Here is an 18,862-nt window from a genome sequence, read left to right as displayed (position 1 = left end):
TTAGATGTTTTTTTATTAGATGTGTTACTAAAATATTTGTGCTGCAAAGATAACCAGCTTTTCAAGACTGAGATGGAGCCCTAGATCACAGATTTGAGTGTGCAAAGCACTTTCCATGTAACTATCTTTATACAATCCTTACAACCTCCTATAAGGTGAGTATTATAACCTCTCATTGCAACTGAAGAGCATAAGCTGAGAGGGAGTGGACTATCTACGGATAACCAGTGAGCTCATGACAGATGAGAACTGAACCAGGTAAGTCCTGATTTGCCACTCACTCTCTTTGCCACTACGCTACACCAGCTTTCAACAATGCATCTCTCTACCTTAAACTGAGCTAGGGCAGAATGGTGATTGAAAGCAAGAGCTGTGAGCTTAACACATTGGCTTAATCAGCCAAGTATTTACCAGGAAGCCTTAAGTATGGCACTGTTTCAACTAGTTGACCCGTATCTGTAATACAGGGATAATAACGCTGCCTGCTTTAGCAAAGCTGTGGTACATTGTATGAAGAGAATATACTTCAAACTACTGTATTTGTTCCTATGGTATTTTCAGCTTTTGAACAAAGACTTGCATTGCATTGCAGGTGCTGAATAGAAAACTGGGATATGGTTTGAAATAAAACATTTAAGCAACTTTGGGTACTTAACCCCTTTTCCCCCAGCCCACAGGTGTACACATTTGGTCCCTGTCACAGATAAGGCACAAGTGGGTAAAAAGTAAAGTACAGGCCTCTGCCTGAAGCCATGTTAGCCAGATGCAGCTGTGAGGAAGTTGCTCATCAGGGAATTTGAGAGGAGCTAGCTTCTTGGGGAGATGTGGGAGCAGCTGTCCTCATCTCTAAAAGACAGCAGTTTCCAGAGTGGCTGACCGGCCAAGGACACCTTGGTTATGAATCTGTTCTAGCTGCAGGTTGGGAGGGGCGACCCTCCATGAGCAAGTTGCCAGACTGCACGTCCACCACTAGAACATCTGACTGGTTCTGAATTCTACTTGGCTGTTGAACTCAAGTCTGGTGTAAGAGTCACCTGTTAGGAACATCCTTTGTCTTAGTTCTTGTCCGGACTGTGGAGCCTGAGCTTTGATCGCTCTGTTCCAAGATGGACAACCCTGACTGCGGCAGGGCTGGCTGATGGACTGAGATTTATTGGTGTGAGACTTGGTGAGTGATAGTATTAGTGTTGCGAGTTAGTTTTTATTATTTTAATTATGGTGTGTATTGTAGGCTCTCTGCAAAGTCCTAAATCTATGCTTAAGTAAAGTGCCTGTCTTATGTTATTCCTATCCTATAATCAATCCTATTTACAGCTATGTGGATTATTGGAACCACGGAAGGGGGAAACTGGTGGTAATTAGAACTGGTTACCAGTGACTTGGTCTTAGGCTATGATGCCTATGCCTGATGCCCATAAAGTGTGCCTGGCACCCTGTTGCAAGCCGAATGGGGACTCTGGCTGGGAAGACAAGGCTTTAGAGGGCAACTGTAAATTGACCTGTTTGTATGGTCTGTGAGCTCCTTGGTTTGAGAAAGCAATTGGCACCAGAAGCCGGTTGGGTAATTGGAGGGTGACTGGGTTATTGCTCTGCTAATTGCCTGACTTCTAAAAAGCTTCTTTCATTCCTGTTGCACATATGCAACCTTGGTCAGAAATGGCTTTAGTAAAAATGCAAAATACAGCATTATTGACTATGAGACAGTATAGTGAAAGTCTAAATTACCAACAGAAGATGTTTGTACTGTATAAAACCAACAGAAATTTCTGTGAAGGGTTGGGACTTTGTGTACAGCGCACTCTTCTCCATCTACAGGTAACGCTAGATATAAAAGACTTGATTCTGCACTCTCTTACACCATAGAAATGATTCACTTGTGTCAAATGACACAAAGCAGCAGGTTTTCCATTTCTTGGCTGTCAGAATGATGATGATGAATACTTAAATTACATCCCTCATCCCCATCCCATCAAAAGAACTATCAAGTAGCTGATAAAATCTACTTTATTACTGTACATCATATATATCAAACATGCCTTTCTATAATGAAAGGATTAAGGTGAAATGATCATTGCTTACCTCTTGTGCAGTCAGGGCGTGTTCTCCTGCTAACAGTAGCATACTGAGACCTCCCATTTGCGTAGGATCTATCACAGAGAGACAAAATATAAGTGTACATTGTGAGAGTGAGGTCGGATATAAATCTGTTAAAATAATAAAGTACACACATAGAGACAGAGAATTCAATTATTTCAAGTGAGCCTGGGAATGTCTACTGCAGTGGTTCCAAAATTTACTGGGCTCACAGTGCCCCCAAAACCTCCTCTTCCTGGCTCAGCCAGGCGCCACCAACTTGGATCATGTAAAATCTCGTGTGATCCAAGATGGTAGTGTTTGTTCCCTTGCCTGGGGGCTGCATTGCAGCTGCACCGGCACTGGAAAGTTGGTTAGGATTGAAACCTAAACTATTTAACTGGAATGTTCAGCAAGGCATTTCAGCATCTTCTCATAGCTAATGAAAGAAGATGACAGGAGGGGAACAAGGAAATCTATCCGGAGCATTTCCCCCTATTGCCTGGTGAGCAAGGCACATCTCCAGGTTGGAGTTCATCCTTTTCATATCTCAGATAGCCAATCATCAAAAAAAAAGCATGAAGCAATACTGAATCATGTTCCTTGGCATGTATACCAGTTCAGGTGTTCAGTCTCATGATCTTTTTTAAAAAACAGGACTTTCACACCTCTCACTTCCTAATCTGGTAAAGACTGCCATAGCCTACGCTCTGGGGCAGCAAAGGTCTGATTTCTTCTCTCTGGGTCATCCTGATGCCAAATGAAAAATGTCTCTGAGGAAGAAGACAAACAGCTAGGGAAAGAATTACCGCTCCTGTTGCCTTTGATGTATGGATAATCTCCCCATTTACCTAACAGACATCATGCACCCTTTCTCTGCATGTTGCATCCAGGACATTCCCCTTCAAAAAGGAAGCCCGTGTCCAGTGAAAAGTCTCTCTAAATCTCCATCTCAAAAATATTCAAAGTGTTTAATCTTAACCTTACTCTCTTGACATCTGGGCTCATTTGTTTAAGTCATCTTGAAGCTACCTGCTCTAATGTGGTATGTCTTGTCTATCAGTGCTCTCTGCTAGTGATATGCTGTTGTTTGTGTGGTATGAGGATTTAACACATAGAGGATTCCGCTTTGGAAGGATCTTCTTATCCTTTCCAGACCAATGAAACAAAACTGAGTTGTATAGAATTTCAGCTCATTGGTCTTCTAAAGGACCAATCCTATCCTAGAAATATGCCAGCGCACCAACATGTATGCCGGCACAAACAGCCCCACAGGTGTAAAAGTCCCTCACTGAAGGATGTCAGTGCAAAATTTGTGACTCAGGTCTCAAGGGCGTCTGCTGCACATGCATAAATTGGTCACCAGGCCATTGTGGCATTGCTGCCATGGCCAGCAATGGTGACTGGATGGTATCATTGCTGCTGGGCAGGCTGTACTGGAGGGATGTGGATCAGGAACCACTGTCTCCCCTACTCCTCTGCTCCTGTTGGCTGGGCTTAGGATATGACGGATATTGCAGCTGATTCCAAGCAACGTCAGCATGGCTTCCGAATAGGATGGGGCCTTTAATCACTTTGATCCCAATTTAGGCCACATTGTCTCTGGAGCCATTTTGTAACATGTAAGACCCATATAAGGTGGATGTTGCCATGTTACCTCAAGTGCACTACAAAAAATTTAGCTATTCAGAACCCAATTCTATGCACGTCTACTCAGAAGTAACTTCCATTATAGTCAATGGGACTTACTTCCAGGAAAGTGTGTTTAGGATTGCAGCCTTAGCTATCAGCCAGTTATAACAACAACAACAACAACAACAACAACAACAGTATTTATATACTGCTTTTCAACAAAAGTTCACAAAGCTGTTTACAGAGAAAAATCAAATAACGAATGGCTCCCTGTCCCAAATGGACTCACAATCTAAAAGATGCAAAACAGTAGCAGACAGCCACTAGAAAAGACACTGCTGGGGTGAGGTGGGCCAGTTACTCTCCCCATGCTAAATAAAAGAGGACCACCCACAAAAGTGCCTCTTACCCAATTAGCAAGGGTAAACCCCTAAACATACATAAACATTACAGAGATGTATCAAGAAATTCTTGGGTTCCACATACTGCTGAGTAGCATATATTTATTGCTTTAAATAAGGACAAATTATTACCCTTATGACATACATAAGTACAGTGGCATCTGATATTAATTTTAAAAAAACTGAGATTCTGCTGACACCATTTGGTAGCATAAGAATAGTAGATAAGACATCTTACAAAAGTGGCACAGTGTCACTGGCCTATAGTTTTGAGTTAGAGTTGTAAAGTGTTTCTTCCCCTAGAAACCAGTGATGGCAACAGCTACTGTCATCCTAACTAGATTGTGTCAGCACTGAAGAAAAGGAGAATTAAAAAGGACAAGAGAAAAGGATCTCTTTGGGTTCAATCCTATCCAACTTTCCAGTACTGGTGCAGCTGCAAAGTAGCCCTAAAGTAAGGGAACAAATATTCCCTTACCTTGAGGAGACCTCTGTGATTGCCTTCCTACCACAGGATGCAGTGTGTAGCCCAATGGCACAGCTGCATCAGCACTGGAAAATGGGACAGGATTGGGCTCTTTCTCAACACAGACCGATACTGATACAGTCATTGCAAACATATTCATTTCAAGCGTGCAGCCTTATTCAGAAAGTAAGCTGCAATGCACTTTTAAAAAATAAAGCCCATTACTGCATGAAGTGGTTCTCCATTAGAGTCACAGTAGCTTGAATAATATTTAAGCCTAACAATGAAAAAAAAAAATAAGCCAACAGTTAGGATACAGACAATAAAAGAATAAGCAAATATGGAACAGCTGGAAGAGAAGAATGCGATGGTAGATGCTTAGTGATAATAAAGACTACAATTGAAAGTAGATATTTCAAATACAAAAGGAAGATAAACAGGAAGTTGAATATGCTCACATATTTTAAAACTTTGTAACTTTCTTTGGCGCTTAGGTACTACATACAGTATTAAGAACATAAGAAGAAATTTTAAATAATTTAAAATTCTAAGTACTATTCAAAATTGTTCCATCATAATAAAATGCATATTCCATTAGAAGCATATACGTTTGCTAGGAAGCTTACAGTGCAATCCTGAGCAGTAAATCTGCCAGCACAAGTCCCTTGCACCGGCTGAGGAGTGTTGCAACGAGCTATAAGGCATGTTTGCACCTCCTTTCGAATTGGAGAAGTCAGCACAAAGGATGTGCACCAGCCTCCCTGCGCCGATTCCTGGACTTCGATTGGTAAGAAAGCACCGGCCATGGGTGGCTGGCATAGGGAGTTGTGGAGGACGGGGGGGGCAGCATTTTGGGGTGGGGTGAGGGTGGGTGGTGGGCGTGCCGGGGCTGAGTAGGACCTGCCTCCAGCACTTAGGTCTTACACTGGGCTGCTCGGATCTGTGCCAGCGATTTAGGGTAAGTGGGTAAGGGGATATAATTCCCTTACTCTGAGTTGTGCCAGGTCCGCCTCCAACCCTGCACTGCAAACAGCGCAGGCCGGTTGGTCTGCCTGTTCCAGGGAAGGTTAAGATTGGGCTGCTCAGACTCTTAAATATTAGCAGTGAAGCAAACACTGATATGTGACTATTTGTGACCAGTAGCACAATGTCTGCTATTACAAAAGTTAAAAGTATTTTCAACATGGAATCTATTTTATTAAAAGACACAGGGAAGTATGCTTATCCCATGGTGATGTACATAATATGCAACAGAATCAAGAGATGAATTTTCAAAAATCTAACATAACTACTGGTCGTCATATGCTGTGTTTAAAACGTGCGTTCACACTTAGGGAAAAAAAAACTCAAGAGAGAGTTCTCTCTCTCCATATCTTGAAAACAAAGAGACAGCCTCTCCATATCTTTGAAACTGACAGCCCAATAAGCCTCACTGCTCATTCTGCAGGCAGGGATTGCTGTTAAGCGCACTCGGGCAACATGCAAGTAGTGCACTGCCGGGAGGGGGCAAAACTGGGTCCGGAGGCTGCAAGAGGGGGTGCATCTGGCAGCGATGGTGCGCACCAGGTTCTATACACCTTTTCTGCACTCTCCTTCCCCCTTTCTCTCTTCGTACTTCTGCTAGAAAAACCACTAGCACAGTTCCAATGAAACCCAATGCAAATGGGAGGCTTATGGAGGTGTAAGGATTGGAATCCTCTTTTGCTGCCGAAGTCTCTCAATCCACCCCCCCCCATTTGTTTTTGTTATGGCCTCACCAGCAAAGTGGGGGGGGGGAGGATAGGACTGATCATAGATATGAAAAATATGTTTGGATTTTGTTTGAAATGTGTTTGAAAAATGGATATGAAGTGTTTACATTAATGAGTTCCAATGTCAATTTATGTTGTGAATAATTAAACATGCAGAATTATCAGACCAGCCTCAGCATTCCATGACCTGAAGCATCCTATTACAATATGAATGTGAGAATTGCGCTGCACATTGGTACTATAAAACCAATATGTACTTCCATCAATTCCAATTATTCTAATGAAGTATGCTATCATCAATCTAACAGCTTCTGTGATCTGTAGGCTAGAAAAACAGTGCTTAATTCCAACAGTGGTCTAAAACTCACCTGCCATTGCAAAGTTCAGTTGAGGCATTTCTTCAGTCTTAACCAACTTTTTTGGACTTGGTAAATCCTTTGCAGTTTCTGATGGGAAAGCCCACAGCTTTTTCCGGTTAGTAACAGTGGATGACTGATTTTTCACAGGTTTGTTTGTAGGTGGGCACCACTTGTAGCCAGGGTTTGCTTTCATAAATGCATCTTTGTACTATAAAGAGGAAAGGTAATTCACATTATGGCACAGCAGACTGGTATGAAACCATGGCAAACTCTCTAAGGGCGCAATCCTAACCCCTTATGTCAGTGCTTTCCAGCACTAACATAAGGGCAATGCAGCTCTGAGGTAAGGGAACAAACAGTCCCTTACTTTGAGGAGGCCTCCATGAGTGACACCCAACTGCAGGAAGCAGCACACGTCCCATTGGTACCGCTATGCCAGTGCTGGAAAGCACTGACAAAAGGGGTTAGGATTGTGCCCTAAGGGTGCAATCCTAACCAACTTTCCAGCACTGACATAGAGGTGCCAATGTGGCGTGCACTGCATCCTGCAGTGGGGAGGCAGTCAAGGAGGCCTCCTCAAGGTAAGGGAATAATTGACCGCTTGGGAATACCAGGTGCTGTAGGCTTATACCATAGTCTTTCGAGACTGAAGGTTGCCAACCATTTATCTTGGGGCTGCATTGTGGCTAGGTCAGTGCTGGAATGTTGGTTAGGATCACACCCTAAATTTGGCACACAGAGATAGTTCCTTTGAAAAGCTAAACTCTGGTTTGGTATTATGTGCACAAGCAGACTTGAGCTCAAGTGGTCTCTTTTACCTTCCCTCCTATCCTTATACACTATTTTTGCACTTACTTTCTTGTTATAATCTAGGCAAACCATAATTTCATTCTAGCTTATGGGCAAACTGTGATTTGAGCCAACCATAATTTGCCTAGTTTAGACAAAACATCAAAACTATGGTTTGTCAAGAACTAGGAATCAGTTAGTGCCGAAATCATGGTGTGTAGACATAAGGAGAATGCAAGTGAATCTGAGATGCATGCATGTAGCACCAAACTAAATGATCTTTTATGTCCCATTATCATATCTTATATCTGTGGTTGTCTTATATATTCCATCCACTACAGATCTAAAAACAATGGTTGAACAATGGGATGAAAACATGAGATGAAAATGAGTGTTTCTTTAATAAGGTTTACCATCCTCCATAACCTTCAGAACTGACCTGGTGATGTCCTCTGCATCCTCACTGAAACCTTCCAGTACTGTTGGCTATTTATATTTAACAACTTGGGTGTCTAATCTCCCTGAATTATATTCATGGATTTGATGTTTTCAGTGCTCATAATAGTTATTTTTCTGACCTCTGGATTAAGTTGCTTCTCTGTTACAAAGAATAAACTTGGTGCACCTGACTGCAAACACTAATTTGCAACTGTAATGGTGCCAGGTTTAAATGCAGTGACATTCTGGACAAGATCATTTGTGATCCAGCCGTAACATTCTGCAAAAAGAGAAATAAAAGTTATACCTGCTTAGAAAATATGAGGAAAAAATTATTATTTGCTCTCCTACTACTCAAAAAACAGATTCTAGTGCTTTCTTTTATTCTATATACAATGCATAAATAGCTTTCTTGCTCCAACCAAGGGCACAATCCTGAGTTGCCGTAAAGCACGTTTGCGCCTCCTCATGAGTAAGCTGACCTAGAAAAGTATGTGTGCTGGCCCGTGGAGGCTGAATCCAGCTCTGGAGTGGGTGGGAAGGGGGTGGAAGAAAGGCATTCCACGGCAGGGGGAAGGCAGGTGGAGGGCGGTTCCAAGGTGGGTGGGGAGTGAGAGACGGGGCTGGAACCTGGCTCTTATGCCAGACCCCAACTCCCGTTCCCGAGCAGCACAGAGTGGCTTCAAGCCACTCAGCTCTCCTTGGACTTGTGCCACCTCAGGAGGCACAAGTCAGAGGAGACGCATAGGGACTGCACTGGCTTACCCGGAGGTAAGGGGAAGAGCTTCCCCTTGACTCTGGTTGAGCCACTTTGGCGCCCTATCTTGTGATGGATACAGCGCAAGCCTCCTGGCCTGCCTGTTCCAGCACAAGATAGGATTGCGCTTTTAAGAAAGAAATAGTTTTCTTGCTTTCTAAGCCAAATAAATACATGCTAAATGTGTGTGTATGTGTGTGTGAGAGAGAGAGAGAGAGCAAGAGCAATCACATTGCTCGTGGTTCTTATATGAGAGGCTAACATTTTCTTTATGACATGTGACTCTATGAAATACCTGTCGATTAAATTACTCCAACATTTCTCAGTACACCAAAGAGGGTCAGTTCTTTTTTAACCTCTTGCATGATACCAACAGATGAAAACAAATGCAAGTTCTATAAAAAATAAGTGAAGAAAGTGAGCTCCAGACTCCAGGACATCTGGGTAATACCACCAGGAAATACTTCCAGGAATTTTACAATTCAGAAAAGTGTAGGACAAGATGCAGTATGTAAAATATTACTCTCTATGTTCATGGACAGTCAATAATTTTTTTTGTCTGCAGTAAGGATTGGCCAAACATGGTGTTGAGATACTGCACCAAATGCCACCCTTTTACCTAGGAGCATGCCCATTGCCATTCCTTCTCCTCTGCTTCCTTGATTAGAAAAAGAAGAGAAGAATGGAGCAGAAGAGGAAGTGTGGAGGAAAGGAAAGTATAGGATATTCCTCATTATCCGCAGGGGTTCTGTTCCAGAACTCCTAGTGGAGAAAAAAAATCCATGGATTAAAAAACAGTGGAAAAATAGATTTAAAGAACCACTTCCAGGTTTCTTGCTGTTCCATTGCTCCTAATGGAATAAGGTCATGCCTTGACACAGTGGCGTAGTTAAGGGGGTGCAGGGGGTAGCAGTTTCACCGGGCATCAAGCTTTAGGAGGGCAACAAGCTGAGCTTGACACTAGTAACCAAAATTATGAAAATCTTGATATACAGTATATGATTAATACCATCATGTTATATATCACTGGAAAAGTAATTTAATGTAGAAAGCCTTCAGGAAATTCAGGAAAGCCTTTGAGGCACCACGAGGGTTGTTTTTATAAATTTATAACTTATGTCTTTTACTGCGTGCTTTCAGTCTGCTGCCATGTATTTTATCTGTTTTTAATTGTTTTTAAATGTGTTGTATTTTTTAATGTTTATCAAGTTAACATTAAAAAATCAATCAAGTTGACTAACAATCAACTTGATTGGCTAACAATCAAGTTAAAAAATACAAGGCGTGACGTCACTTACGGTTGTGACATCACTTCTGGGGCAACATTCTGAGCTTGGCACCAGGCTACACGATCATTAGCTACGCCACTGACTTGACATCTGCAGGGGTTTGATTCTGGGACTCCCTGCTGATACCATAAAGTGTGTTAAATAAAAGCTGTTTAAAAAAATTAAAAAACGCGTCCCTTTACAACTGTGGTTTTAAAACGGCTTTTCTTACTGTTGTTGAAAGGCAGTCAGCAATTAGAAATGCATAGGACCCCCTGCCTTTGCCTGGCTCAGCTGAAGAATGGAACAATCGCTTGCAAAACTGTCTCTCTACAACAGTAAGAAAAGTAGTTTTTTAAACTAAAGGGTTGCATTTTCCCCCTTCTCCAGGGATCAGTACATTCCTTCTCATTTGCAGCAGCCATTCGTGTTGAGTCAAATTTGTGTATAAAAAATCCCTGAATAACGAGGTTGGACCTGTAGTGTGCTGGTGCACCTCTGATGTTCAATACCACTATTCTCACCTGTTCTATTTCCCTCATCCTTTTTCAATTAAGCAAATAGAGAGAGGAGGAGTGGTCCTGCCTCTGTCTATTACGCTTAATTCTGATTTTTAATGTTGTGACAGGTGACCAAGAAAAATAGACTCTTGCATCGACTTTTATCCAGTTGGAAATAGAAATTGTTATGCCCTACCAAATATATTTTCTCTTCTGATAGTAAGTTAATAAAGCTGAAATTATCAGAAGAGATTCCACATGCTAGGTTGCAATCCTACGCACACTAACATGGGTGTAAGAGCCACTAAACACAGTCAGTCTTTCTTCTGAGTAAATAAGTGCATAGGATTATACTGTTAAATTTAAGAACAAACATGCATATGAAACCTGAAGTCTTTTTGTTGGGTATGATAGATGAATATGTGGAAAAAAGATTCAAAATTTTATTTTTATATATGATAAGTGCGGCCAGAATAGTTTATGCACGATACTGGAAAACTACAGACACTCTGTTGACAGAAGAATGGTGGACGAAGGTTATGGACTTTGCAGAAATGGACAAACTGTCAACTTTACTTAAAGAGAAATCAACAGAAAATTTTATGAAGAACTGGAAACCAATTATTGACTTGCTGCATGAAAGAGATGACAATGAGTTAATGTGTTGTGGATTTGAAGATTAGATTTTAAGGGATAGAAAATATTATACTGGAATAACAATTTGAAAAGGGCTGTTGGAGATATAACTATATAAGGAGGGAAATTTAGATTATTAAGCTATATGGTTGGCGACCTTCAGTCTCGAAAGACTATGGTATAAGCCTACAGCACCCGGTATTCCCAGGCGGTCTCCCATCCAAGTACTAACCAGGCCTGACCCTGCTTAGCTTCCGAGATCAGACGAGATCGGGCATGCGCAGGGTCAAGCTGTAAGTAATTAGAATATTCGACTTCAGTCATGCTACAATATTAAAGGTGTACTTTTTATCTATTTTTAATGTTGTTGTTTGGTTTTCTTTCCATTTTATTGTGTGTTTTCTTTTTTCTCTTTTCCTTTTATTATGATAAAGGTAAAAAAAAATTAAAAAGGATTGTACTGTTAAAGATACAAATACCTGTAATCTCTGTATGACTGACTTGCAGTGGAATTCTGTGCCTGTCTAGGCAAATGTAAGTCCCACTAATTTCAACCAGATTTACTCCCAGGTAAGTGCATATAGGATTGCAGCCCAAAACTGGAAAAAGGGGGGATCTTTAAAATACTGAAAATAGCAAAGGCTTGCAAAATTTTGAGTTGCTCTGCAATTGCTCTATGTGTTAAAACAATTGACAGCTAGCTTAAGGGCCACACTGTACGGTCACTGCCAGACTGTGTACATGGGCAGTAAGTTATCCCCCAGCCTGGTCATAGCAAATCCGATTACTGTATAACTAAAATAGAAGTAATGCAACTGAAAATAAAAGCTTTGTTTCTTATGTGTATTTTCATCAACATTTTATCATGAAGGAGTGTTAAGGGGACCCAGCAGCAAGTTTTTGTTGCTAATTACTGCTGTTGCATAGCTAACTGCATAGAGAATAAAAAATTATATGCTTAATTGCACGTCTCATACACATTCTTGGAATGAACATTACTGCACTGAACACACTTGGCTGTATTGTTTCTTTTCAATAGAGAATGTGAAGCTTGCTTTCAGACGGAGCAGGAGGGAGATATCATATCACTGTAGGAATAGTGGTTTTCAACACACTATTGTTAGTAGTTTCTGATCTGTCACTTTTCACAGGAGTGTTACGCAATTCTTTTCCTTCAGCTGTTAACAAAGGTTTAATTCATCAAGAGAAAAACTTAAATATCCCATGGGACTCCCCCCTCCCCCCAAGAAGTAATTCAACTTCTGTGTTTCTAGATATCTATTAGAGGTTGTTATTTTTGGTCCAGGTATTGTAAAGTGTGTCTTCTAATTTCAACACAGAATGAACAAAATCAGAATTTTTCTGCAAGGTATTTATCAAACGGAAAATCTCACAACAGACTAATGCTTGTATGGATCTTACACCTTATGGCTGGAGTAAAAATAGCAATACCTCAATATTTAAGACCAGACATTTATATTAATTTAAAAAAAAACAAAAAAAAACACCCTTCTGCCTGCTTTACTAAAGTCATGCATTGTGTCCTTGCTATTATATATCTATGAACATATGCTTCAGGATTAGTTGTTAACTATAGCCATCCTCTTCCTAAGAGTTACCTTTAAGCACTACCTAACACTTGCAATATGAAGCAGCCAACCTTTTAACTAGGGCTGCTTGGAATGATCACATCACCCCAACTTTACAGAGTTGTTTCTGGGCTCAGTTCAAGGTGCTAGCTAGAACCTTCAAAGCTCTAAATGGCTTACAGACCCTTTACCTCAAGGACTGTCTTGCCCATATGTGCCTTCCCATATACTTTGATCATCATCCCAGGTGTTGTTCAAGATACCATTGCCTAGGGTAGCCACTAGGACATTGGTACTCAAACTTCTTGGGAGTAAATCTCCCAAGGTAAGTCTTTGCAGGGGAGGGGGGAAGGTCACCACGCGATCCCCAGGATCGCGCCATTGAGGGAGAAGGGGGGGCATTTTTAAACTTAACTTATGTGCTGCCAATGTCCGGGGTGTGAGAGGAGCCCTGTGGAGTGCTCTGCAGAGCTTCCCATGGCTTGTAAAAAGTGAGTTGTGATTGTGAGAAAACCAGAAGTAGGTTGCAATCTCAATTTTCACTTTTTACAAGCTGCGGGGAGCCCAGCAGAGTGCTCTACCAGGCTCCCAACACCCCTCAGACCCTGGTAGCAGTTTTTAAAGATAGCCCTCCTTCCCCTGCAGCGGTGCAATCCTGGGGACTGTGTTGCTGCTTTCCTCCTGCCCCCGACCCTTAAAGGGAAAGGGCAGTGTTACATAGTCTGGTGGGTCGAGACATTTGAGGACCACTGCACCAGGAGCATTACCTCTCAGAGGTGGCACCTGTCTTGTGGAAACCCCTCCTAACTGATATGCTCTTGGTTCTTACATTATCCTCCTTCAGAAGCTATGTATAGACTTGCCTTTTTTGCCTGCTTTTGCAGGAGGGTGATGGTTAGTTGTGGATGGTAGAGTTTGAGGGTGGTACAGTTGTGGCTTTTGTTGTGGACTAGGGTGATTTGAGCTATCTTTTGGAATATTGTCTTGTATTATGTTTATGATGCATTTCTATCAACTGTAATCTTCCCTGAGACGCCTAAAAGCAAGAATACTGTGGTGTAAATATTCTAAGTAGATTAAAAAATAAATCTACAAAAGCTGCTGTAGAATAGTGGCTAAGAGACTGAGGGCCCAATCCTATCCAACTTTCTAGTGCTGATGCAGCTGCAATGCAAATATTCCCTTACCTTGAGGAGGTCTCAGTGACTGCCTCTCCACCACAGGATGCAGTAGAAGTTCCAATGGCACAGCTGCATCAGTGCAGAAAAGTTGGATAGATAGAACCAAAGAAGTCCTGATTCTTGATTTAGGGTCCAGTCCTACCCAACTTTCCAGCACCAATGTAGCAGCAATGTAGCCCTGAGGTCATGTTCCCTTATCTTGAGGAGGCCTCCATGAATGGCCCACCACCACAGAATACAGGGCATGCCCTTCTGGAATGGTTGCATGAGAACTGGAAAGTTGGATAGGACTGGGCCCTAAATTATGAATCAGGGCTTCCTTGGTTCACCTCTGCCAAGACTTTACTAGGCAAGGAAAATGGATTCTGCATAGATATTTCAAGCTGTATGACGAATTGTGCATGGAAACAGATGCTTTATATGCCAGCTCCAAACAGGGAGTCTTTCATCATTTTTAATAAGACCATCTGGGTTAGATTTTTTTTAAAATATGTGTGTGTGTGTGTGTGTGTATATATATATATATATATATATATATATATATACGATGCCAAATTAAATGGACTTTATTAAATTTTAGACTGAACTATATCCTTCGTACAGACAGGTAAATTAACTGGCAATATCTCAGCTTTTGCATAATTTATTCAAAAGCCTGACACTTTGCTGAATTGTTCAATTAGTTGCCAACAGTAGGCAAAGAGATTTCAACCTGAGTTAAATGTAGTGTTGTCATCTAGAAAAAGACTGATCTTGTGATGGATCTTACTTAGATGAACTATTTTATTGTCTAAGGAAGGACTTTTTAGGGAATAGTTGCTATGTGAGGATGTGGGTAGCTCACCATACATTCATTTCTGCAGCAAAAGAAAAGCTTCTTCAGTTGCTGCTGCCTTCTGGTCTCTCCTCTACTTTGGGTCCTCCAGGTCCATCTTTTAAAGGGATGGGTGCAGGCTGCTGCACAGACATTCCTTACTGTCGGTACACTGCTGCTCAGTCATAGCTATCTCTAATAGGGCTGGGCCAAGCAGAGCAATGCCATGTGGTCCCCATGGCAGTGGTGGCACTGTGCACATGTGAAGTAACCTAGATAGCCACATATCACTTTATACATTGTGAAGTAACACAAGGAGCATTCACAGCACTGGCTGAAAAGTGCTAATCTAAGGTGTTTCTAATAGCTTTTGCAAAGGGTACAACTTAAGAGAGTGAACAGAAGCAGAGAAAGGGGGAGGTGGGAGAGAGTGGGAGAGATATTCCTTCTTCTGAGGGAATCATCACTTCTGATATTAGTCTGCTCATGCTTGAGGTCACTTAAAAAGGGCCTTGATTATTCAGAGGAAGTTTATATCATAGATGGAAATAAATTAGAAGGTGAGTTCTTTTTGGATAATCGAAAGGCTTTTCTACATCTAATGATAGTAACAATAATGGACTGTTCTTACATTTCAAATAATGAATATTTATCAAATTAATTAAAAAAATTAATTTAAGAAATTATATCCCACTATTCCTCAGAGAAAGAGGAATAAAATCATGTAAAATCATGTACATGCCTCCTGTTCCGTTTAGTTGCCATATAGTCTGATCTGAATGTAGTGTGATATGAGTCTGAATGCATTCCAGACTGTCTCTAAGGAAACAGCAAAAATAAGTTGAAAGAATTTTCTAAACAATAATTTCCACACAAAGCTGATCTGCAAAGTCTGTTAAGTGAAAGTGGGGGAATGAATTTCCACTTGGGTTGTTTATCACTCAATTCCTAAGGAACTACACAGCCAGATATCTAGTGTGATCTGACCAAAATCTGGTGCTTATTGTACCAGATTGGTGCAAAATCTCAGGTGCTTATTGTATTTTGATGGATTTGGTTTGCTAAAGCAGTGGTTCTCAAACTGGTGCGTCTCGACCCACCAGTTTGTGTAACGCTTTCCCTGTTCCTTTAAGGAGTGGAGGAAGGGGGATGCAGTGATGCAACCCCCAGGATTGTGTCGCTAAGGAGGGCGAGAGGGGGTGCTTTGCACTTCCTTTTAACTAGGTAGGGCTGCTGGAGATTGCAGGAGGTGCGGGGATCCCTGCACAGCGCTCCCCAAGGCTTGGAATCTTCAATAAAAGTGGGCGCAAAGCACCTCCTGCAAAATGGAAGTGCTTTTCTCCCACTTTTACTGAAGATTCTAACCCTCAGGAACTGCTGTGGAAGGCTGCGCAGGGCTCCCCCCACCTTCTGCGGCCTCCAGCAACCCTACCTAGTTAAAAGTAAGTGCAAAGCACCCCCCTTACCTCCCTTAGCAATGTGACGTTGGGGATCGCATCGCTGCCCTAGCCCCTCCCCTGCAAACACTTACTGAGTGAGTAAAGCTCCCTCAGAGTTTGAGAAATGCTGTGCTAAAGAAAAGGAGATTAAAAGAATGTCTGCATGTGAAAAAAATTATGGAGAAAAAAATGTAATTTTTTTCTTGTGGGTGTTCTTGTCTCCATACATCTATAAAATTGCTTAAGTAGCTTACTGAAAGATGAGTCTTTAGTGGTTTAGATTTATCAAGCCACAGATCAATTACACAGTGAAAATTACCTCTAATTAAAAAGGTACTTTCTCCCAAAGTCTCATGTTGGTAGAAGGTTTAAAAAAAAAAAAATAAGAGAAAGTTGATTAGCATTCTGAGCATATATTGAGCAAATACTTAACTTGAAGTAGTCAGAAGAACCTTTAATTAAAATAAATCTAGCCGCTGGGTCTATTTCACTAGCAGTAATTTTGAAAAGAAAATTGTAAAAAAAATAAAATAGGTATTCCTTTGCTTTTGAGGAGCCATCTGCAGTAAGGTAGCTAGAAAACTATTTGGAGTTTCAAAAAAAAAATATGAATCCCCTTGTAGTCTTGTGTAACAGTAGGATACCGTTTACTTGTGTAAAAAATGAGTCTTGTGTAACAGTAGGATACCGAGGCTTTCTTGAACTAAAATTTTAATAATTCTACTTTTTAAAACAGGATGGTTCAGACTTTTACATTTGAGAAGGAGCATATTATAAACATTAGTAACTGAGGGATCAGTTTTCAGCTCTGATGCAGCCACAATGCAGCTCTAAGGAAGCCCCTGTGACTGCCCCCCAATGCAGGATGCAGTGCATGCCCTGTTGGCATGGCTGTATCAGTGCTAGAAAACTGGACAGGATTGGGCCCTGAGACAATTAAGAGCCTGAACCTGAGCTCGTACCACTGTGCTGCGCCAGCAGTGTCACAAACATGCTGTGAAAACTTTTACAGCCCTCAGCGCCTGTCCAGTGCTGGTGCTAGCTCTGTGCAGGCCGCCGCCGGTGGATCACTGGTGCTCTGCCGCTCAGCAGTTGCCCGAACCGAGGGGCAGTGGAGACGTAGGTTGGGGCCTGCAGGGAGGTGGGGAGGAGGCATTCTGGGGCAGGGTGGGACGAAGGGAGGATGGGGAGGGTACGTGCTGGGGGAAGGAGTGAGGAGGGAGGGACGTGGAACCAGTGGAGCTCCACTGGGTCCTGAGCTTCAGTGTTGGGTCCACCACCCAACATGGAGTCTCTCGATTCTACCGGTGACCTAAGGGTTGCTGCAGAATCAAGTAGCCCCATTGCGGGGCTACTTGCCTTACCGGGGGGAAGGGGACGAAAGTCCCCTTTCCCTGAGGAGCCACCAGCAGCTGCCCAGTTTCATTCAGGATGCAATGGCAGCTAGTTTCAGTGCCGCGGCAGCCCTGCACTCCAGACAGCTCAGGATTGGGCTGTAATACACCAGGTAAAGGATGGCATTATAATCTCCCTATAAGGTGCCATAAACACACACAAGCCAGCATGTATTTTCTTACTAGGCAGTTCTAAGCTGCTGCAATACATAAGACAGGCAGTTGCAGGGCAGACTCATCCCTGAGTGGGCACTAGCTACAGGCATATGCCCCATACATGTGATGTCGTCCCTGGCAAGCTTTTGCTATTTCTAAAATGTTAAAACATTTTTTTCCCAAAACGAAACAAACAAAAAACCCTTTTGCTGTTGACTGGTACAATTATGGGATATTTAACCCATAATACATACAACATGTATTGATTATTTTATATTGATTGTACTGATTGTATTTTATTGTTTTAAATTTTGAACTATTTATTTAAATTTTGATTATTATTTGCTTTGTTTAACTATTTTAAAGAGAAAGTGGGATATTAATGTTTTAAAATAAACAATGTAATATGGAATTTTAAGACATGAAGTACAAACCATAAGAATACATGAACTGAAAGCCCTGTTTATAATCATGCTACATACCTCCTTGGCCATGTCGGTGTATTTCTGCTTTTCTTTAGGGTCTAGTACAGACCACCAATCTGCCAGTATCTTGGTAGCACCACGATTGTCCAGACGGGGGTGTTCTTGCCGCACAAGGGAGCGGTGACGTTTGCAGAAGAGAAGGAATGCATTCATTGGCCTGCGAGCTCGCTGCTCTGAAGATTCTTCATCTTCTGTTTCATCAGCATCATGACCAAGACCTTCAGCACCAAGAAGATGGACCTATTTTAACCAGAATAGAAATGCTACTCACATAAATGATTAAATGACAAGTACTGCTTGTTATGTCCACAAACAAAACTACTCACTTCAAATTATAAATTTTTGAGATATATAAACAATTCTACATAAACACTGAAATATTCCTTCATTTTAAACTTGCCTAAAATGCAGTGGAAGTTTTGAGTAAATCAGTATTTCACAAGAAAAGCTGATCAACGAACCAAGAAATAAAAGATGGAATCTACTCAAGGAGATCAAGTGTCAAGATAAAAGTTTAATGACCCAATCCTAACTCCCTGTGCCATGATGCACTGGTGGTGGTGCAGCTCTGCTGTATCCTGCAGGGAATTTTTGACTGATGGAGGTCTCCTAGGGGTAAGAGGATACTTGCCCACTTGCCCTAAGGTAAGCCCCTGAAGTCACTATGACTCAACTCGAATCTGTGCCAACTAGAGAGCTAGCACGTCCAGGTAGATTAAGCCCAGGAAGGGGGT

General features: G+C 41.7%; 1 protein-coding gene and 1 pseudogene across 12 annotated transcripts in view; both read right to left on the bottom strand.

Annotated features, from left to right (window-relative positions):
* Positions 1–18,862, bottom strand: part of BBX (BBX high mobility group box domain containing) — a 178,374-nt gene that overhangs the window by 55,043 nt on the left and 104,469 nt on the right. For all 12 annotated transcript variants that reach the window (XM_066620461.1, XM_066620469.1, XM_066620470.1 and 9 more), the window contains 3 exons: positions 18,126–18,368; positions 6,692–6,890; positions 2,080–2,147 (listed from right to left, as the gene is read on the bottom strand). In XM_066620461.1, coding sequence (XP_066476558.1) covers positions 2,080–2,147; positions 6,692–6,890; positions 18,126–18,368 — 510 coding nt within the window. The remainder of the gene's footprint in view (positions 1–2,079; positions 2,148–6,691; positions 6,891–18,125; positions 18,369–18,862) is intronic.
* On the bottom strand, positions 11,254–11,369 carry LOC136646787 (5S ribosomal RNA; annotated as a pseudogene).

This window comes from Tiliqua scincoides, chromosome 3 (assembly GCF_035046505.1).
Source record: "Tiliqua scincoides isolate rTilSci1 chromosome 3, rTilSci1.hap2, whole genome shotgun sequence".
Classification (NCBI taxonomy): Eukaryota; Metazoa; Chordata; class Lepidosauria; order Squamata; family Scincidae; genus Tiliqua; species Tiliqua scincoides.
Note: the sequence above shows the minus strand (reverse complement) of the source record. Positions and strands in the feature narration are given on the sequence as shown.